The sequence below is a fragment of the Aquarana catesbeiana genome, linkage group LG03, assembly GCF_042186555.1.
Source record: "Aquarana catesbeiana isolate 2022-GZ linkage group LG03, ASM4218655v1, whole genome shotgun sequence".
Taxonomy (NCBI): Eukaryota; Metazoa; Chordata; class Amphibia; order Anura; family Ranidae; genus Aquarana; species Aquarana catesbeiana.
In genome coordinates this window covers 82,046,875-82,069,771 of record NC_133326.1, presented here as the reverse complement: position 1 = coordinate 82,069,771, position 22,897 = coordinate 82,046,875, and the positions used below count along the sequence as shown (strand labels likewise).

The 22,897-nt window shown below is 41.0% G+C and overlaps 1 protein-coding gene across 1 annotated transcript in view; it reads right to left on the bottom strand.

The window, feature by feature from the left end:
- The window catches only part of UNC13C (unc-13 homolog C), an 884,756-nt gene that overhangs the window by 251,692 nt on the left and 610,167 nt on the right, over positions 1-22,897 (bottom strand). The window contains exons 21-24 of the mRNA XM_073618754.1: positions 14,343-14,469; positions 11,832-11,928; positions 10,502-10,645; positions 6,647-6,724 (exon numbers count right to left, since the gene is read on the bottom strand). Of these exons, the coding sequence (XP_073474855.1) occupies positions 6,647-6,724; positions 10,502-10,645; positions 11,832-11,928; positions 14,343-14,469 (446 nt within the window). The remainder of the gene's footprint in view (positions 1-6,646; positions 6,725-10,501; positions 10,646-11,831; positions 11,929-14,342; positions 14,470-22,897) is intronic.

Below are 22,897 nucleotides of genomic sequence, written 5' to 3'. Positions count from 1 at the left end.
TAAGAGGTGTATGGGGAGCTGGAACAAGGGCATCCCCTACTTTCCAAGGGATTCTGAGTTCCACGGGCCCTCCCATCACAGATTCTAATCAGAAACATCTGTTTTCTTACGGCATAGCTGTAAGCTGTTAAGAAAGCTAAGTATAGGGGGCGTGGCCGGCCGGAGACTGTGATGGACGCTTGATCACACAGCTCGTCAGCCAGGGGAAAGAAACAACACAGGCCGCACCAGAGATCCCATCCACAGCCATCCTTGCTTCTGTCACACTGGAAAACAAAATGCAGGCCTCCAGGAAGCGATTCACGGACCACAAACACCAAAAACTCACTGAATTCGCCTACAAACCGGAGATCAGTGAACAACAAGATGGCGCCGGCTTGGATGGACCTCAAGACTCCTACACAGACCTCCCGGACGATATCCCGGAGCATAAGCTAGATCCAGGTACCCACGCTGAGACCCTTTGTTCCCCAGAGGGTGACCCCCTACCAGGCAGCCCAGCAAAGGCTAAAATGCGGCTAGATGCGCCGCCGCTGCGGTCGCAGCGTCAGCTAATTGAGGCCCAGGCTCCAAATCCCTTCTCTATGCACCAGGCCTTGCACTCTTCCATGGCCTCCTTCCCCACCTCAGGCCAACCGATAATCGATACCACCCTAAAGGACATGCTAATCTCCCTGCAGTCCTCACTTATGACTGACTTATCCTCCATGTTCCACAAAATTACTTCTGACTTACACTCTTTAGATGACAGAGTGCATAATACTGAAAGAGGCCTCACTGAATGTACCACCACAATTAATGAAGTCATTGACTCCTATGAAGCTGTAAAGGAGGAACAGTCGTGGGTGCACGCCAAGCTGGCCGATTTAGAGGACAGGTCCCGCAGGAACAATATTAATATGAGTCCATACCGCCTGCAGACCTACCATGGTACGCAAAAGAGCTGATGCATACCATTATACCTGAAGCGTTTCCGAGGGATGTTATAATAAATAGAATACACAGAATCGCTAAACCATCCCACTTGGCAGCCTCGGTCCCTAGAGATGTCATCATGAGGGTACATTTCTATCATATTAAAGAAAAACTCCTCATGGGCATCAAGGCTAAATCACCTCTAACTGCTCCATACACAGGGATTCAATTCTTTCCAGATCTTTCCAAGTTCACCCTCCAACTGCGACGTCAGATGAACCCGGTCACCAAGGGCCTTCAGAATCACAAGGTGCCCTACAAATGGTGATATCCAGCCACTATCCTTGTTGTGAGGAATGGTCAATCACACTCGATTGTTGACCTAGACAAAGGTCTCCGCCTCCTTCACTCCTGGGGCATAATACCAGAACCTCCCTCAGCAGCTCCAAATGGCAGAGGATACACCTGAATGGCGCACAGATACAAGTCTAAAAGGCCGAATAACGTCACTACAGCTCCCCTGAGCTCTGACACCAAGCGAACTCCTGTTCTCACACTCCCAAGTTAATAACTTTATATACCCCATAACAGAGGCTTTCAAGGTGATACGCACCTCCTCTTTATTCTCTGCATTATATTGCTCTCATCAGTTCAGCAATCCTACCACTGTCAAAGCGGTTAACAGACTTCCTACCTTTACACCCTTGTGCAGTTCTCTTTGTTTTTGTTCCTAACATATTGCTCTATTTGCAGTCTTTTAGCCAACTTGCTTCCAGATTTTGGACTTTCGTCTACCTACTTCTGAATAAAGCTGCCATGCATCTTAGGATACCGAATACATCGACAAACTGTAAGTGTTGCACACATCACTCACCAACCTCACAATCACAAGATGCCGATCAACATTCTCTTGCTAAACGCCAACGGACTGAACCACCCCACCAAGCGCCACTCACTCTGGAAAACTGCTACGGCTCTCCATAGTGACATTCTTTGTGTCCAGGAAACCCACTTGTTAGCATCAAACTCATCCCTTTGTAACAACCACCACTTTCCTCATGTCTTCCACGCAATGCACTCCACTAAAGCTAGAGGAATCATGATCGTGATCAAAGACACCGTAGATTTCCAACTACTAAATGTCACCACAGACCCAGAAGGTCGCTTTATTGTCCTAGTATGCAGCATTAATAAAGTGACATATTCCATAATCAATCTCTACGCACCAAACTCCCACCAAATGAAATTCTTACGCAGAGTCATAAACACCATCAAATCCACTCAAAAAGGCCACGTAATAATATGTAATAATCTAGTACCAGATGTATGCATGGATTCCACGTCACCAGCAAAGAGACGAGACTCGCCCTTGAAAAAATACACCTCTTCCCAAGACCTTTATGATGTTTGGCGCTGCCATCACGGTTCAGAATGAGACTTTACTTTCTTTTCTTCCAGACATAGCTCGTATTCAAGAATAGATTTGTTCCTAACCGACAAATACATTCTACAAAAAATATTGAATTCTGTGATCCACGGCACGACATGGTCGGACCATGCCCCTATCTCAATTACCATACAAGATTCTAACCTAGGGCAAAACGCATTTATATGGAGGGCTAATAACTTCATTATCCAAAATGACAAATACGCCCTAGAAATAAAAGACCACATTACCGACTTTTTCATGCTAAACAAAGGCTCGGTCTCCGATCCTGCCATGGTGTGGAGTGCGCACAAAGCGTACATGAGAGGAATGTTACTTAAAATGGGTTCATATCATATACGAAAGAGCGTGTGGATGAAATCACAGCTCAGATACACTAGAATTAAAACACAAAACTAACCCGCACGACCCACTGACAAACCAATTACTCTCCCTGAGACAGGAACTAAAAACTCTTTTACTTCATTCCTACGAATTCCTTCAAAGAAAATTTAAAGCAACCACTTATTCCACCTCTAACAAAGCGGGGAAAAGACTTGCGCAACGACTTAAAGGTAAACGTGTGAAAACTAAAATATCCCATCTAATTCACCCCCACACGTCAACTCCCCTAAGTAACCCCCAAGACATAGCCGACGCTTTTAGTGCCTACTACAGTGACCTCTACAACCTACACCGGGACCCCCACACCCTGCAACCTACACAAGCCGTCATAGATCATTTTCTCCACAATCTAAATCTACCTACTCTGACTGGTGACCAACTGACTGAACTAAATGCTCCCTTTACAACCCAAGAGATTAAGAACACCATAGACTCACTACCTAACGGTAAGGCACCAGGACCCGATGGAATGACAGGGGAATATTATAAACAATACGCCCCTCAACTAATTCCACACCTCATTGAACTCTTCAATCACGCTGCCTCCTCTTCCTCCTTTTCAAAGGAATACCTAACAGCATTGGTTATAACGCTACCGAAGCCAGGGAAAGAGTCGAATGTCCCCCAAAATTTTCGCCCGATATCTCTGCTCAACCTCGACCTCAAAATATATGCTAAAGCGATAGCAACAAGACTAATCCAAATTATGCCAACTCTAATCCACCATGACCAGACAGGGTTCACTAAAGGTAGACAGTCTTCTGATGCCACCAGAAGAATGATTGATTAATATCATACACCAGGCCGAAAGTACAGGAACGCCTTCTCTGCTCCTGTCTTTGGATGCAGAGAAGGCGTTCGATAGAGTCCATTGGTCCTACCTACATACGGTCCTCCAAAAATTTGGATTTCAAGGTAACATTTTGAGTGCCATTATGGCACTATACTCTAATCCAGAAGCCCAAGTGTACACGGAAGGCTTGTTATCCCGTCCGTTTCCCATTATCAATGGCACACGCTAGGGATGCCCGCTATCACCGCTCATATTCAACTTACTTATGGAACCTCTGGCGGAACACATCCGTTCCCACCCCAGCATATCCGGCCTAGTAATTGGCAATGTACATCACAAAATCAGCCTGTTCGCTGATGATGTTATTCTCATCCTTACCAACCTGACTGGCTCCCTGGCTGAGGTACAAAAATTACTAAACTGGTTTAGCTCGGTCTCGTACTACAAAGTTAACACCACCAAATCCTTTATACTAGATATCAACATAGACGCTACTGTGAAAAAATTATTACAAACGCAATACCCATTTGCATGGGCAACTACATCTATAGCATACCTAGGTATTCATTTACCAAGAACGACTAAAAACCTTTACTCATGCAACTTCCCACCACTCCTCCAGACCATCCAATCAGCCGCACAACAAATAGCAAAACATGAATTATCTTGGACAAGCAGACTAGCGGCCTTCAAGATGATTTGCCTTCCCCAATTGCTTTACTACTTCAGAACTCTTCCCATCCCATTACCAGCTACATTCTTCAGATCCCTCCAAACATTGTTTAATAAATTCCTGTGCAATGGCAAACGACCTTGATGCGCCCACTCCAAATTGATTAAACACAAACTAGCCGGTGGTATGGGTTCTATAGACTTTGAAGATTACTATTTAGCAGCTATTTTAGCCCAATTACCGGGTTTCCAACCTAGTCTGATAACACTATGGGGACAAATAGAAGACTCCTCGCTCATCCGCCCTTAGTACCGACGTATTTATCTCCTACCATGAAAGCCTCGGCCCATGCGTGGTCCAAATTGACAGCCTCCCACACATATAAACCTAGCACCCCACAATCCCACATACCCTTAAATGTTCTTCGACATTTAATGCCTGACCTCTCACTAACAGCTTGGACTATAAAAGGTATACACTCACTACAAGATATACTCTGTGACAACAGCATTAAAACATTTTCCCAACTACAATCTGAATTCAACCTCGCTGCAAACGAACACTATACATACTTACGCATACACCATCGCCTACGCACTATCAATTTCCCTATCTACAACATCCACCCAAAGACCTGGGAATACCTCACTAATACTGCCATGAAAAGCAAGGGTATTTCATACTTTTACAACACTCTTCACCAAAAACAAACTTTCTCCAAAACAACTGAACATCATAAATGGGATAAAGACCTTGCCTGCATCTACAAAGAATCCCAATGGCAGCGGGCACTTAAAACTGTCTACAAAGTCACCAAATGTGCGGCCCTTTGGGAGCTCACACAAAAAATTTCCTTACGTTGGTATATAACCCCAGCCAAACTATCATCCTTTGATCCCCGAACCCCCAACACATGTTGGAGATGCAAATCTTCTCCAGGGGACATGCTTCATGATTTCTGGTCATGCCCTTCCCTCCAGACATACTGGGAAAAGGTCTTCCGACTGATCTCAACGATAACCTGAATAAAACCCCCCCTCACCAGCACTGGCAATCTTAAACCTCACTATTGAAGACATCCCATACTCCTTCAGACATGTAACTACACACATACTCCTGGCAGCGAGACTCAACCTGGCAAGACAATGGAAGTCAGATAGCCATCCAACACTAACCCAAGTAGTACACATAGTTGCCCTACACTTCAGCTACGAGATCACATCAGCAGCCCACACGGGCCACACAACACAAATACACACCTACTGGCAACCTTGGAAAGACTGGACTAATACTGCATCCCTCACATAATCACTTGGTTAGACAATACTCTTTCTTGACCGAGCAATATTGGATACTCTCCCAACGTTAATTCACAAAGGTTCTGTTTAAGATAATTTTAGATAAAATCAGTTTTATAAGATTTGTACACCGGCGCTCTGCGCTGGTGTGGCACTATGGATCCCAGTTGGGGTGTCACACCAGTGAAGAGGGTTATTAACGGTAGTAACATAAGACTTTTAGAAAAATTGCAACTTGTTCATAATTTGTTACACATGTATACTGTGAGCAAAAACTATTCACATCTTGTTAAAGCATATTCACTTCTTGTTAAAGCACTTTGACGTCGTTGCACGACGTACAGTTCTAATTGTACAATGTATTCCTTTGCAAAATTAATAAACATATGGAATTAAAAAGAAAGCTAAGTATACACCTTATAAGTAATTTGGACGCTGTTTTTGAAGCCACAAGAACTTCCAGTATGCCAATATTTGACTAGGCAGAGGTTTCTTGTGTCTTCCCACTAGACTATATAGGAAATCTATAATGCTCAAACACAGCACAATGTGATTGCTTCCAATATTTACTTTTGCATGTCTATCTGTTGCAGTAAGGACAGAATCTAAGCTGCAGTCCGCTCACATAATTTGTAATAAAAACATCTTTTCCATTCTGAAGCTTCCTTCCAACCACTTTGCATATTATTTTATATATACTGTGACTCTGTACTTGCCAACATGCTGCATAAATCTCCCTCCACTGAGTCTGGCTGCAATCGTTTTAGCAGTGGGCAGCTGAAGCTGCTGCCTGTTCACTTCCTGGATTTACACAGAGACACGGAGGCACACCTCCAGCTCTGCAGCTCCCATTGGCCCTCTTATGACTCATCCCCCCTCCCATTCTGGCAAACTCTCACGAGAGTGAGAGAGAGAGAGCTGTGCATGATGTCATACATTAAGCCTAGGCTTTTTACCAAACATGAAACGGGAAGTGGGCTGTATAAGGTATTTACTAGCAGAAAAAAAAAATGTTTTACTATCCAAAGTTAAAACAAGGGCAGAAGATTTAATAGATGGAAAGTTGAAAAAATGACTGAAGGTCCGCTTTAAAAGGTTTTTTAGTGTTGTGAATAAAAACAGAGCTTATTACTTACCACATTTTCTTTTCCACAGTATGAGCTGAAATCATTGGATATAACTGCAGCATATTGAAGAAGCACTTTGTTGATGGTCTAAAATGAAAGGATACATAATTACCAACAAAATGAACAATCTGGACTGTTATTTGCAAGCCACCTACTAAACCCACAGTGTACTGTACTTTTAGTGGTAAAACAAGAACTAAGTTAAAGTGGGGTTCCACCCAAAAAAAAAAAAAACTACATGAAAAATACTAAAAAAAAATACTAAAAAACATTTGGATATATATATATTTTTTTACTCACCTCTAAATGCCTGTTGCTAGGGGGTCCCTGGTAGTCTGCCTCTTTCAGTAACTGGGCTGGTGACATCACTTCTGACTCAGCACAGGAAGGGCTCAGCGCTGCTCCCTCCCTCCTGTCAATCATCTGGGACCCATTACAGGTCCCAGGTGACTAAGCGGCCAATCACGGCGCGTGGCACCGCTTGCGCATGCGCATTGGGTGCCAGGCTGTGAAGCCACAGCCCGGCGCCCACAGTTGCAATGCCAGTGCCGCTGAATGGAGGGGGAGATGAGCGGGGCTTCGATCCCCCGCATCGCTGGACCCGGGACAGGTAAGTGTCCAATTAAAAGTCAGCAGCTGCAGTATTTGTAGCTGCTGACTTTTATTTATTTTTTTTTGACTGGCCCTCCTCTTTAAGATTATGAAAGCTATTATTAAGTGATACAATTTTAAAAAGGCAAAGCAAAAAAACGACCTCTAGGGACTTAGCACAACTCAAAATTAAAATTAGGTTTTGTGTTGTTGCAATCAAGTGGAATTACATGCTGATTCTCAGTGTTGTATATCTTTGGGGCTCTAGTGGAGAGATCCCACTGGTGTTTCCAGTTCTATCTAGTTGCCACACTTAAGAAAGGCCAAGATAGGAAAAACAGAGTATTCCTTGGGACTCAGATGTCTGTCTTCATACCAGGCAAAGCAAGCTTTCCATGTGTGATGGCAGATCTTTCAGGAGGTATATTTCTTTGCTCTGAGCAAGCTCAGGATGACGGAATCAGATATACCCCTATACTACAGAACCTGAATTTAAACAGCCACGCTGTTAAAGTCAGCAACTGACAAGCAGGGTGAAATAGTAAGTCTTGAGACAATATATATGGCCTGTTTGGAAGAGCCAAAGAGACTAAACAGATTAGTACCAAATCCTTCTGCACCAATTTAATAGTATGGGAACTTCAGGAACCTTTTCCACCTCAATCCTGCACAGCAAATGAAATAGAATCATTAGTGGTGGAAAGGCATAGATCAGCTTGAATGGAGTCGAATAAATTACTAGCATATTTACTGCAAAGGCTAGAGAATCCCTCGTCCTGGCTAAAAATCTGTGCAGTTTGTTGTTAAAGTGGTTGTAAAGGCAGAAGGTGGGACCCTTGACTCTGTGTGGGAGCTAGATCTCTCCAATAAGCAGGGAGCTTACATTTTGGTGATAGGGACCTCTACAGAGATATAACTGCTACCACACAGAAAGCAAGACAGACTCTATTTGGGCTGTAGCTGCTTTCTAAAGAGAGTGGACTGTTTGTTTTAATGTCTTTGGAATGTAATTAGTGGATTTAACCACTTGAGGACCACCCGCCGCAGTTGTATGTCAGCTGTTAGCTGCCATAACCCCGGTATCCTCTTCAACAGCGGGCGGCCTGCTTTCAGATAAAAGTGGTCTCTGGGGTGGATTCGCCGTGAGATCACTTTTATCCGGGGCAGTAGAGGCCCCCCCTCCCTCCGCACTCCGGTCATCTCTGCCGCTCTTGTCTCCGGAGCCGTCGGTAGCGGCGGAAATGATTGGGTCCTCTCCCCTCACTGGCTGGATACCGGGTGAGGGAAAGATGGCCCCCACTCGGCTCCACACCATTGTATGACGGATGCGATGCCAAACGTCACTTCCGCCCAATGGTCTTTTTAATTTTTTGTATTGCATTTTAGTGTAAATGTTAGATCTGAGGTCTTTTTGACCCCAGATCTCACATTTAAGAGGTCCTGTCATGCTTTTTTTCTATCACAAGGGATGTTTACATTCCTTGTAATAGGAATAAAAGTGATCCTTTTATTTTTTTTTTAAAAGGACAGTGTCAAAATACGCGCCCGCATGTGAAAACGGTGTTCAAACCACACATGTGAGGTATCTCTGTGATCATAAGAGTGAGAGCAATAATTCTAGCACTAGACCTCCTCTGTAACTCAAAAGTGGTAACCTGTAGAAATGTTTAAACTTCGCCTATGGAGATTTTTAAGCGTCAAAGTTTGTCGCCATTACACGAGCGGGCACAATTTGGAAGCGTGGCATGTTGGGTACTAATATACTTGGCATAACATTATCTTTCACAATATAAAAAAATCGGCTAACTTTACTGTTGTCTTATTTTTTAATTAAAAAAAGTTTATTTTTCTAAAAAAAATTGCGTTTGTAAGACCTCTGCGCAAATACGGTGTGACATAAAGTGTTGCAACGACCACCTTTTTATTCTCTAGGGTATCTGAAAAAAAATATATGTAATGTTTTGGGGTTCTAAGTAATTTTCTATAAAAACAAAATGATTTTAACATGTAAACACCAAGTCTGAAAAATAGGCCCAGTCCTTAAGTAGTTAAACTAAAAGTTTAGTTGATCTTTAAAAATATATTTTACCCAAATTTGTCTATTGCAGTCTACTGGGGGAATCAGCACAAACAGCTAAGTGTACTGCAGTATAAGAACAATATTGACAGGTTGGTGGGGAAAGCACAGTGACAGAGAGATGAGCTAATCAGTGTGCTGCTCTTCCTTTCATTGTCCAGTCACAGGGCTGGGGGGACCGCTAAGTGATTGTCAAACTGCAGCAAAGAAAGCTCAGGTACCCTCCCCTGCTATACATGAAAGGTCTTTGGGGCAGAACTCTGAAAATCAAAGGACGAGATGGACAGAAATACAAATCCTTTTGCAGGTAAAATAGCTCCCATATGCATTTAAAGCATTATTAAAGGCAATTTTTTATTAAACTAATCAACATTTATACTCACCTGATCTGTGCAATGGTATTGCACAGAGCGGCCCAGAACCTCCTTTTCTGGGGTTCCTTGCTGGCGCTCTTGGCTCCACCTCTTCTGTGTCTGCCCTCATAACAAGTGATTGCCATGGGGGCAGATGTGTGGGCTCATTTCCAAGACGGGCTCTGTTTGTTCATGGACAAACACAGCATGGGTTGGCCTTGCCCTCTGCTCCCTCCCCACAGGATTTGGTTGACACCAGCAGGAGCCAATGGCTCACTCTGCTGCCTCTGTGTCTGTGAGGAGAGAGTGAGAGCAGTGCAACTCTTGGGCACAGTGCTGGAGGAGCCAGGTAAGATAGGAGCCAGGTAAGTGTGTGGGTGGGGGACTGGGGCAGCAGATACTCGAAAGTGGTTTACCCTAGCACATAAAATACATTAGGATAAAAAAAACTTAAGCCTTTAGAACCACTGTAATCTTAACAGCATTGAGCTTTTTGCCGGTACCTGATATCAGGCTGATTTACATCAGCAATTTTTACAGCATGATGATAATTTATTGCTTCTCATGCATTGGGGTACTAACAGAAAATCTATAAAGTGCTACTTTCTGAATTATTTCAACTTACCAGATGACTCTGCAATACCAACACCAATACCAACACCAACACCAACAGTTATGTTTCTGCTGCAATTCTGAACCATATGGTGGCAGTGTTAGCAGTCAGATAATATATGGGTGATGTAAACATTTTCCTACATTCTTCCCAGACTGGCACAATATAACTACAAACACTCAGCTCTAATGAATGCACATACACATATGAACCAGCTCACTGAAATTTACCTTTGCAAATCTCCTCATTAAATGAGAGAGCGCTTCTGGATTAGGGCACTCCAATTTCTTGATAATCTCAAAGCTCTGATTTAATTGTGTGAAGACATCAACCACTGAGCAGGAAAACAAGGCATGTTCTGATGTTGCCTGGAACTAGGAAGAAAATACATGACTCAGAAGCACTGAACTATACTCTGGTACCCTGCTGCTCACAATATCACTCACCGATTTATGAACCAGGACAGGTCTGTTTATAACAAGACTTTCATTAGTATACATCCAACAAAATATAACTATTTATACAGAAAGGACTTAAGATTAAAGTGGAAATGAACTAAAAAAATGAAGGTTTTATATGTTATAGGGAACATCTAAAAATGTTAATTGCATCTAAGCAATATGCTGAAAAATGTACCTGGAAATACTCTTAAAAAAACATAATTGCACTTAGTATTGCACCTAGTATTTGAGGGTTCCTACTTCCTAGGCACTTCTGTGACAACATCTTTATAGGTTTATCTGCAGTGTTAATCTAAAGCATTTTTGTCTATGCCTGCTGGTCTCAAGAGATTTGCTCATTACTGTGCTGCTTACTTTCTCATTGCTGGATGCTCTGATATGAGGAAGCAACAGCCATCTCTATACAGAGACGCAATACAGTACAAGGCTTGGTAAGTCATGAAAAGTCTTGCAAGGCATAACGCTGCCATGTGGAAGAAAAACCCTGCCTCTATGAAAGCAACCACCTATACACAGGGACACAATGCAGAGCAAGGCAGATGGTAAGTCCTTAATGAAGGAAGATCAGCTGCAGAAGACCAGAAGCAATATTAGTAACTAGTTCTTCACCTTTTGCTTGCCTTTTTTTAGCCACAGCTTCCAAAGTTCAGTTCCAATTTAAGGTATTAAAAGTGTATGTAAACCATAAATCTATTTTTGTATGCTTGGCATCATGCCGTACTGTAGATGGTTTTTTTAAGCAAATCATTTTTGTCAATTTGTTGCAATGTTTATTACCTGCAGATCCTACCAGTGATAACACCTTTTGTTGCAGGATGACTATGCTAAACCACTGCCTAGCAATTAGTAGTAGAGTTGGCAGCCTGCTATGCAAGATTCTTCAGTTCCATTCCTGACAGACCTAATAGGCAACCCAACCTGCAATGGACGGAGCAAACACGGCAGACTGACAACCTTTCTGCCAAGTGTGGTAAAAATGAAAAATAAATTTTGGGTTTTTATACACTTTAAACTGAGCTTTTATAGACTTAACCAAGAACACAGATTTATGTGTCACTTCTATCAAATGTAACGTGACAAGCAATTACATTCAACTTACTCCATCTTTTTTATCCCTTCCGAGAGCGCCATGAAGAAATTCCGTCGACACATCTTCATTTTCATCCAGCCACTGAATAACAAAAGGCTCAAACCATCTAAAACATTGAGAATGTTCTGAATGAGATATCACCTCTCATAGAGGTACTACCACTGTCCCATTAACTAGCTTTCCAAGTAACATACATATAAAAAAAACTATATTACAGGGTGGGAAGGGGATCATTTTAAAAGGGTAGAGAATGAGTTATTTCTATACAAATTAACCAGCACTGCAGTAATCTTTATCTGTATTCAATAATCTAATTTGTAACAGAAATGTATAGTATTGGTTGCTTTTGGCACCAATAAAGTGTGTACTACTAAAAATGACAAAAAAATTCTAGTTTAAGTCTAAAGGATTGGACATTCAAATGACACTGACCACACGATGTGTGTGCATATCTGCAACATACATGCTTGATGACACAGAGACAGATTAAGTTGGAAAAGAGAAAAGCCACAGTGTTGAATTTCCAATATAAGAATATAACCAGTGCCAGTCATAGTTTACTGCGAGCACATCTGAATAGTATCCTTACATTGCCTAAAAAGCTTGTCTTTACCATGACTGCCGGACAGGCATTAAATTAACTCAAAAAACCACTTGAGACCATGAAGGAACTTTAACCGCTTGAAAGATCAAACTTATTAAAGCTGTAGAATCCATGTTTGAAAAATTGGGTGGGATGGTGTATTGGGCAACATGATTGATGTGGCTCTGCATCGCTGGACCACATGATTGATGGTAGATTTACATCATAGTTACATAGTTGGCGAGGTCAAAAAATACACAAGTCTTTAAATAGGGCATCTCTTTTTTAATTAAATGACTTGTTAAATAGGGTGTGTGTATGTTTATTTGCCACTGATTTTTTTGTAAATGAGTAGGGGTACTATGTACCCCTTTCCCATTTACGGAGCGAGGGCTAGTATCTGGGGGTGCCCTATTTTTTAAAGGGACCTTCCAGATTCCAATAATTCCCCTGCCTGAAAACACCAACAACCCCTGGGCCAGGGTTGTGGGGAAGAGGCCCTTGTCCTCATCAACATGGAAACAAGCTTGAGAGCACATGGCCTGGTATGTTTAAGGTTTCCTGGTCATTTAGAATGCATTGTTGCATAACAGTCTATTGGTATGGATTTTGAAGGTGGGATTTTGAAAGCTCATGCTTTTATTTTTTGTGCTTTTCTTTTTTGCACGAGGCTCCCCTCAAAGGGTCTGGAATGGAATTTTGGGGGCACCTCACTTGTTTTGTTTGTTTTTTTCATGGGGTCCCTAAATGGCTGGTATGACAGTTGAATGTGCCAGGCGGGGATGAGTCATTGGTTGTTAGGATGCTGGCAGGTTCTAGCTCCCTAACAACTAGGAGAAAGCTGTCACATTTAGTAGTGACAATAATACCACTGCTAAATGTTTTGCTTTACACTGCAGCTGGAGGTTCATTTAGTCGTACACCCATTTGTTCTGCCATTCACACAAGATTCTCCATAGACTTCACACAGTGCAGAAGTCTCCCTCACATTATTTCCCCTGCTGTTAGAATGTTTTTAGTCTATAGTGTTAGGCTATTTTCTCTATTGGCAAATGTTAATTCCTATGGTTTAATGTTCTTAAAGATATTTTTGCTCCTAGGAATCCAATGTTAGGGAATGTTACATTTGCCTGGCAAAAGGCAACATGAAAACTATTACACATTTATGGGTAATTTTTGCTATACTTGTTACGAATGTTATAATATTTGCATTGGGAATGTTTCATAAATAGACTCCAAAGTGTAGATTCCAACAAATGGCCATTCTTAGCTGGTTCTCATTAAATTAGAAGTTTAAATTTCATGAGGGGAAACATTTGTAAAACATAGAAGTCCCCTTAAACTGACTGCAAAATATTGAAGCAATGTACAAAAACCTGAGAAAATTATAAATAATGATTATTTACACTTCCTAAATGGTTGCTGTAGGAAACACCTCCAAATTCCTCTTCCATTGTGTACAAAAGAGATATATTTGATATTATTCTAAAGAAGGACAGGCCTTCATTTCATAAGACAAACAGTGATCGGCAGCAAACCCTAGCACCTAATGAAAAATCATGTTCATTTAGTCTGTCTTTTCTAAATTGAAGGAAACTAATTGGTTGATCAGGGATACTGGCAGAAAAATACAAGTAAATATTCCAATAAACAAGGGTCACAGCTTATGCAAGCTAACTCGAAAGAAAACAAGTGTAAAACAAAGCACAGCGAACTATCCTGGCCTGAGCAAACATTATTAGCTCATTTAATGGCATTCAAACGTTATAAACTCCCTGATATTAAGACGCCTGAATTAGACAGTATTGGACCAGTTTTTGTAGTCCTAACCCACAAATCCCAATTAGAAATAAACAGCTATCATTTATATCCTCTTATCCCTTTATCTGTCTGCAGCTGAATTAATTTCATTTAGAAAATAGAGAAATCAGACTCACAGAGAATATTCCGGGACGGTATCCTTGAATGCTGAAAGTTCTCGCACATATTCATTATAAAACCATTTTACTTTGAAGTGCAAATTCATATAATCTGTACTCTTGCATAGACGGTGCTTTTCATGTTCTGTAATAGAATGATTTAAACACTTCATTGCAGTTCCAGGGTAACCATACATTATAACAATTTCATTGTTGGGATTATAGTGTAAATGAATACAAGGGCCTGCCACTGAAAGCCATCATCAGCACAGTGTATGAAAACACATCTAGAAACTTGATTAACTAAAATACCGTTACGGGCTCAGTGTTAAAAGACCAGCAAATTTAACAGGTGAAACGTCATGCTAGCTTTCATTGATGGTATAGGGCATCACCAGAGGAATTTCAGCCAAAGGCACATTTATTGAACAGGTCACAGAGCAGCATTCTTTTCATCAAAGTATATTGTCACAATCTAAGCAATAGGGATTCTTTTGTGTTTCTTTTAAAAGAAGGTTTTATTTTTTTAAACAATTAGTAGAAGGAATAGGTGGTCTATTATACAGCCCCCCTCATCTTTATTTCAGATGCATACCTTCTTTTATAATGTGGACAGAGACTCACCCAAGCTCTACCGCACAATTGTAAAATAATGAGCGGAATATCGGTGCTCAGGCTTGTTGTGTCCCATGAACATCAAAAGAGCAAGAAATGCCGGCAACACGATTGCTTCTTCTTACAAATCTTTATTTGGCACTAACAGCAGTGCTACATCTATAGTGCTAACGCATTTCAGCCGGAGCCTTCCTCATAACACACAGGTTTACAATAAAATCAAGTTTATATCGAAAAAATATCCATTCCTCCTAAAAAGGGGCGGTACAATCCAATTTAAAATCAATTGACAATTAAAAACATGTGAGGTTGGTGGAACCTGAGAAGGAGGGGAGGAAAAACGGAGACACAGACTGAAAATTCTAGGGAAGAAATTAACCCACAGTGGGCTCATATCCCTGTGGTTATACCACCTGTATAAAAGACACAGAAAAAGCAAGTCTGTTTCTTTTTCAACAGGTAGAACATATCCAGGTAAAAGTTATATAAATTGTAACTCAAAGATGATTGTTTAATTAATTGTAGTAGCTGTAGAGCACAGTATGTGGAATGCACTATTAGCAATCTATGTATTTGAATATCCGAGCATCATAATGACACTCTTAACAGCACTGCAAAAAATATTTCAAATGTGTAATTTGGAGTCCTTTTCTTTTGCGGTCTGGAACAGGTGAGAAGCTCTCTGTTGGGGGGGGGGTGATTCACACCACTCCAGCGGGAAGTGTGGTGGATGCACAGATTGAACACTCGATTCCCTAGTGGAATGAACAGTAGCATGGATGTGACTTTGTTTTTAAAGTAATACAATTTGATTCCATCATGGGTTAATTATTCCCCTAGAGTTTTCAGTCTGTGTCCATTTTCCCTCCTCTCCTTCTCTAGTTTCACCAACCTCACATGTTTTTAATTGTCAAGTGATTTTAAATTAGATTGTACAGCCCCCTTTTGGATTGTACAGCCCCCTTTTTAGAAGGAATGGATATTTTTTCTATATAAACTTGATTCCATTGGAAATGAGGAAGGCTCCGTCCGAAACGCATTAGCACTATAGATGTAGCACTGCTGTTAGTGCCAAATAAATATTTGTAAGAAGAAGCAATTGTGTTGCCGGCATTTCTTGCTATACCTTCTCTTCTATCTGTAGATACTTTGTAATAGTGTAAAAGTGCATATGGTGAAAAATGGTGCTAAGTGGGAGGGTCTGCATATAAAAATGTACCAAAGTGTTGTAAAAGGAAACACTGTGCCCCATGTCATTCCTTTACACATACAAAATTGTTTGCACTGCCAGGTGTGAAGCTAATCAGGTCATTTTAAAATGGTCATACCACAGCTATACCGATGCTTAAAATAAATAAATACATAGTTCCCTACATTTACAAAGCACAATAATATGCTTTACAAAGGTGTGTGGTGCTTGATTTGCTCTACAAAACTGGTGGAGTACAATAAAAAAGGAATGGGGGATGTAAACAAATAGGGGTGATCTTGGTCTTGCTCAAGGTCACATTATTATCTCTCTAGAAATGCTACATTAAGTACCACAGGCTCTACACTATGGGTGATAAGATGCTGGCCACGGTATTGAGTAATACTGTAGAATTTGAAGGAGAGTGGATAGCGACAATGCTGTCTAAAAATGCTGCCATAGTTGCAAGAATAAATAATCTAATTTTAAAATCATGGCTAAAATTATGGGTGTACTGTGTTGTCAAGAATAGTGCAGGAACATTTTCCTATGCACCTGCATGTAAGGAATAGGTTGCCTTCACACAACTTGCCTTAATTCGCAACAACCAGTGGGTGTACTCAATATACATGTTTATAGTCCCTTAACCACTTCAGCCTCAGAAGGTTTCACCCTCTTAATGACCAGGCCATTTTTTGCCATACGGCACTGCATTGCTTTAACTGACAATTGCAGTCGTGTTATCGAGTCTACAAACTATGGGATAGATTTATGGCATTTTTTAAACCTATTATTTTGCTAGTAATAGCAGCGATCAGCGATTTTTAGTGAGATTGTGACATTGCAGTGGACAAATTGGACACTTTTTGGGGACCAATGACACCAATACAGTGACCAGTGTTAAAAAAATGCACTGTCACTGTATAAATGATACAAACACTAGGGGCGATCAAAGGGTTAAGTGTGCTCCTAGGGAGTGATTTCTAACTGTGTGGGGGATGGACTGACTGGACGAAGAGAGACATCTGTGTTACTGATAAGCAGGAACACAAGATCTCTCTCTTCCTCTCTGATAGAACGACGGTCTGCCTTGTTTACATAGGCAGACCGTCGTTCTGCCTCTCCAGCGAACGATTGGCAGATCCAATCACAGTGGAAGCAGGACGCTGGTGGTGCGCATGCGCCCCAGACCCTGAGGCGGAAACAAGGTTGTTTCATGCAGCCGGGCCGCCCTACAGCAGTGCTTCCGGACTGCGGTGGGCGGTCCGGAAGCAGTTAAAGCATATTTCCAGGGTAAATTAACATTCTTTGTCTAGGACGTCTCCATGCACTAATCTTCGAAAAAGTTAGGAAACTAAAGATTTCACCCACAACACCCCCAATAAAAAAAAATCTGCCATGGCAGCAGTGTTGCCAACCTACCAGATTGAAATTTAATGGCACAGCACCCAAAATTTCCTGGCACAGCCAAGTTTTTACTGACATTTGCAAAAGCTACAAAATTACAGTTTGCAAATTTTAATATTTAGGCTTCAAACAAGTACAATATGCAATTAGCAATGTGATTTAAGGTAGATATTAAGGCAAAAAACATTTTTCTTATTTTGTTTTCAATATAGTAAGCTCAGGGACAGGACTCAGTAGGGCAATAACTCAGAATGGGTAGGATTACACACATAAAATTGACTCTCACAGTGACACTGACAGTGACCCCATCGGCATCACACATCCCCTCCTGAGTGACAGTGACAGTCTCTCTCCACGCCAGGTGGTCCCTTCAGTCCAAACAACACTGACAGTCCAGCTCCCAGCCTGCCTTGCTCCCATCCTGCAGACCTGCACATGAGGCTCTGGCCGCTCCACTTGGCTCCCTTGCACTATGACATCACACGACATGCTCAGAGCCCCCTCTGCCAGGCCCACCCCCCGCAGCGCAGGCACCTCCCAAACACAGGCACTCGGATGGTCTTGGCGCACCCTGGGCATGTCACTGCATGGCAGTGTAGCAACATAATCCTAACATACCTTATTCTGTATAGGAAAATAAAATATTCTTTGGTCAGTCCTCCAAGAACTGCAAACAACTAATATAGGGTCCCACTGTTTTCTAGCGGGCTATGAGAGTTGGGAACACCCCAACATTACTTTACAATCAATTATGGGAGTTTACCATTTCTCAAAAATGTGAGCTCTAAGTTACAGTATGCAACTCAACAAGAACATTACAGTATCAAGCACTGCTATTTATAGAGGTATTTATATAACACTGAAAATCAGCACATCAGTCCCTTCTCATAAGGAGCTTACAATCTAAATCTCCATTCACACCTGAGTATTTTAAGAAGGCACACAAAATCATATGTGCATGTTTACAAAAAGTGTGAAAAATTTGTGTTGCGCTTCTGGTATCCATTCTTAATGGCACCTCAAACACGGCATGCTAACACTCATTTTTTTGTGTTTGTAAACATTGAAAAAATGTGTTTAAATGTGTGGTTAAAAAATGTGCAAAGTTCATTGCGCACAAAGCTACATGAGATACTCTTGTCAAGTTTAGGGCAGCCCATTGATTTCATGAGATGAAAAATGCACACATAAACAAGCAAAAAGGCAGTGCAATTTTGCGCACAATATTAAAATGCCTAGTTGTAAATTCACCAACAGAATTATAAAAAAAAAAAAAGTACAGAGAATCTTAAGTATCCAGAAGCTCAAGCCAACACTCCTCTATATAAAGCAAACTGAAAATGCCTAAAATATTGTATTTAGAAGTAATTTTGATTCAAATAATCATGACACAAGAGGCAGAGCTTGTACAACAGGCACCATTATTCAGGTGTTCTTAGGACAGCATGATGTCTAAATAAAAAGGAGGGGGGTACTGGGCTCTTCACCCCACAGCGGCTGCATAGGCAAATATGTTGATTGTTGTTATCTTGGAAATGGCAGGTACTCTAAGCCTTGAATGCATGATTCTGATAAGACCAAGTTTGCAATTCTTTGCTGGTGCTTTAAATGTTATTCTAGTTGCATAATTCATTAGATAAACCAAACAGCCACTATACAGAATACTTTGTTTTTTTTTAAATGATAATTCTGTAAATTTATCATGCAGAATCAGGCAATCAATAAACATGTAGGGAGGCACTTGTTTGTGCTATAAATGCACTTAGTGTCTTGTCTATATCAAATGTGTGTTCCTAATATAGACATTAGGATAAAAGGTTTTGATTTTTTTCCCTCAATTTTACTTCAAAGACTTTGTCATGATGCTCTTAGTGTGTCTAAAAGAAGTTTAAAAAAAAGTTCTGCGAACTATTTAAATGAGTTCCCCTAATGTGATATTTTTTTGCAGGTCAGACATAGCAATGTAACTCAAAGATAGTCACCCCACAAGTATAGATTTATTATAGCCTAATGCTCTGCTTTTTACTTTGCATTTGGTGAACGAATGAATGAAAGAATTCATTGCACTTATGCACAGAGGTGTTTTCATGCTAAATATAGGCAGCCTGATAGAACGTGTGATAAATCAATGCAGTATGACTATTACCTGTGAAGACTAAAATATAATTGCTGCTTTAGAACAGAGGGAACGTCACAGAAAATATTTTATATTTACAAGAAAAGTGAGACTAATGATCTAGGTTAATTTACATGTACTTACCAGGCCCTTTTATATACCTGTTCTAAACTCCTCTATTTACAATATGGTTTGATTATAGAGGCCTTTGTTAGGGTTTTGGCTTGCTACAATAAGCAAAAGCAACTTGATTTCAGGTGCATTCCACATTTGGGATCAATCTAAGGCACTTTTCTGACCATTTTCAACAGATTTTCAACAGGTGTATTTAAACTGCAATTGACCTCCTCAATGGACTGCTTTTGCTTTCCCATTGTATAAGGAGAGAGAAGGTTATGGCGTGAATGAAAGCCCAAAAAAGCACTCAAGATATATAGTTTGCATAGCAGGACATTCTTTTGTGGATTATATAGGGTCTCATTTATTAAAAAAAAAAACAAAAGTACAATGAGCAGAAATAAACAAGGTTCTGTTCAATCACCATGACCCCAAAAAACAAAATTTAGGTGGTGCTCAGGTAGAGAGGTAAAGTCTAACTAGACCACTGTGAGTGTATGCAGGGACGGGCCCCAGGTTCATTCCCATGATTAAGCTCCAAGGTTCGGAGTGAAATGTGTTAGGGGCGTGGCCTACTGGAGTCTGAACTGAGGCTGCCATTCATCTCACGTCATGCACATGGGTCTGCTTCATGATGTGCGACTTATGGATCTTTTCCTTTGACATCTCTTCAATCATCCAATTGTGTGCAGGATTGGTTTTAAAAAATCAAACTTCTGCTATGATTGGATGTTAAAAGTGAGTGCAGGTTCACATTGTTGAACTTCACTTTGATTCTTTTCAACCCAAGTGTTAAAGGACATTTGCATGAGATGCTAAAATATTTACACCACAAGAACACCTTAACCTAATTCATAGCTTTATAAAACACTTTGTTATTGAAAACATAATAATGTCATAAAACACAGGATGATAGGAGATATGGGCATGTCTGACATCAAAGACTACTACTTAGCTACTCAATTAGCCCATCTCAAGCACTGATTTCTTGCTCCCAGTTAAGCCTTATGGGTGGCTATAGAGGCCTCCTCAGTGCAGACCTCCAGTTTACATGCTTTCTTGATGACAGATGCTTGGAAACCACTCACACCGACATCCATGCCCTTAATGACTCAAGCCTCCCTACTAGCACTGAGAACACTTCTTCACCAAACAGATCAGGGACCCCACTTCGATTCTCCATTGAAACTTTGGAACGCTTCATTCCCTTTGTGTCCATAAAATGTTGGGTGGATAGAGGACTTCTGTGGGTGGAAGACCTCTTTAATGGTAATGTCCCCAAGACCACAAATGCTTTGGTGACAGAGTACGATATCCCTAAGGCCCCTTTCACACTGGGGCAGTTTGCAGGCACTATTGCGCTAAAAATAGCGCCTGCAAACCGACCGCAGAGCGCTGGCAGGACAGTAAAAAAAGTCCTGCTAGCAGCATCTTTGGAGCGGTGAAGGAGCGTTGTGCATACCGCTCCTCCATCGCTCCTGCCCATTGAAATCAATGGGACACCACGGCAATACCGCCGGCAAAGCACCTCTGCAGAGGCACTTTGCGGTGGTTTTTAACCCTTTCTCAGCTGCTAGCGGGGGTAAAACCGCCCCGCTCGCGGCCAAATACCGATAGTAACAATAGCTGCATTTTTACCGCCGACGCTGCCCCCGCCCCAGTGTGAAAGGGGCTTAAATCTTCACTTTTCACCCATACCTGCTTTTTGAGCTTTATTTCTAAGCACTCTCTTCCCTCTATTTCCAATAATAAGAAAGCTTATGGCTTTTACACTTCTCTACCTGAAACACAAAAGGGCACATCCTTGTTTTATAGTGTACTTCAACAAAAGGGACAGTTCACCAAAACTCACCGTGGCAGTCTGATCTTAATTGCTCCTTTACCCCCTCACAATGGTCTATGGATTTTCAATACAATTATATTGCATTAATCATTGGGAACTGACCCAGAAAGTAGTAACATGATGGTACTGGACCCCATATTAACTCTGTTGCTTAATACGGTTACTATCTGTGATATTTCCATGCAATTTTGTGTCCTGCGAGGCACAGTATCTTAATCTAGGAATCCAATTCAACAGTGTCAGTTTTTTTTCTGTATTTATCTGTACTGTTAACTTATATAAAATATATTAAAAAAAAAAAAAAAAAACATAATTATGATATAAAATACTATTGTAAACAGATGTGCCCCACAGGATTTTAAAGTAGAGTTGTGACAAGAAGTAGAAAAGCTGCCCCAAGTCTTTTTTAAGTGGGAAAAAATTCACTGAGCAAGAAACTATTACACACTATTAAACAGAGCTTTGCACTTCCCTTTCTCTAATGTTGGCATTTTGCAAATAGACAATTTCATCAATTCTGAAAGTTCACAACACAGGCAGAGGGGTTTAATATGAGAACTGAATCATGACAGGCTGCCAACCCTCCAATTTTAAACAACCAGGTGTTTTAAAGGGACCAGCTACAGTGGATATAAAGAAGTCTACACACCCCAAAGTCAGGTTTCTGTGATGTAAAAAAATGAGACAAAGATAAATAATTTCAGAACTTTTTCCACCTTTAATGTGACCAATAAACTGTACAACTCAGTTGAACAACAAACTGAAATATTTTATTTAGAGGGAAGTAAAAATAAAAAAAAAAATAAAATAACATGGTTGCATAGGTGTGCACACCCTTAAACTAATATTTTGTCAAAGCACCTTTTGATTTTATTACAGCACTCAGTCTTATGAGTCTATCAGCATGACACATCTTGACTTGGTAATATTTGTATACTCTTCTTTGCAAAAACACTCCAAATCTGTCAGATTGTGAGGGCATCTCCTGTGCACAGCCCTCTTCAGATCACCCCACAGATTTTCAATCGGATTCAGGTCTGGGTTCTGGCTGGGCCATTCCAAAACTTTAATCTTCTGGTGAAGCCATTCCTTTGTTGGTTTGGATGTATGCTTTGGGTCATTGTCATGCTGAAAGATGACATTCCTATTCATGTTCAGCTTTATAGCAGAAGCCTGAAGGTTTTGTGCAAATATTGGCTAATATTTCGAACTGTTCATAATTCCCTCTATCTTGACTAAGGCCCCTGTTCCAGCTGAAGAAAAACAGCCCCAAAGCATGATGCTGC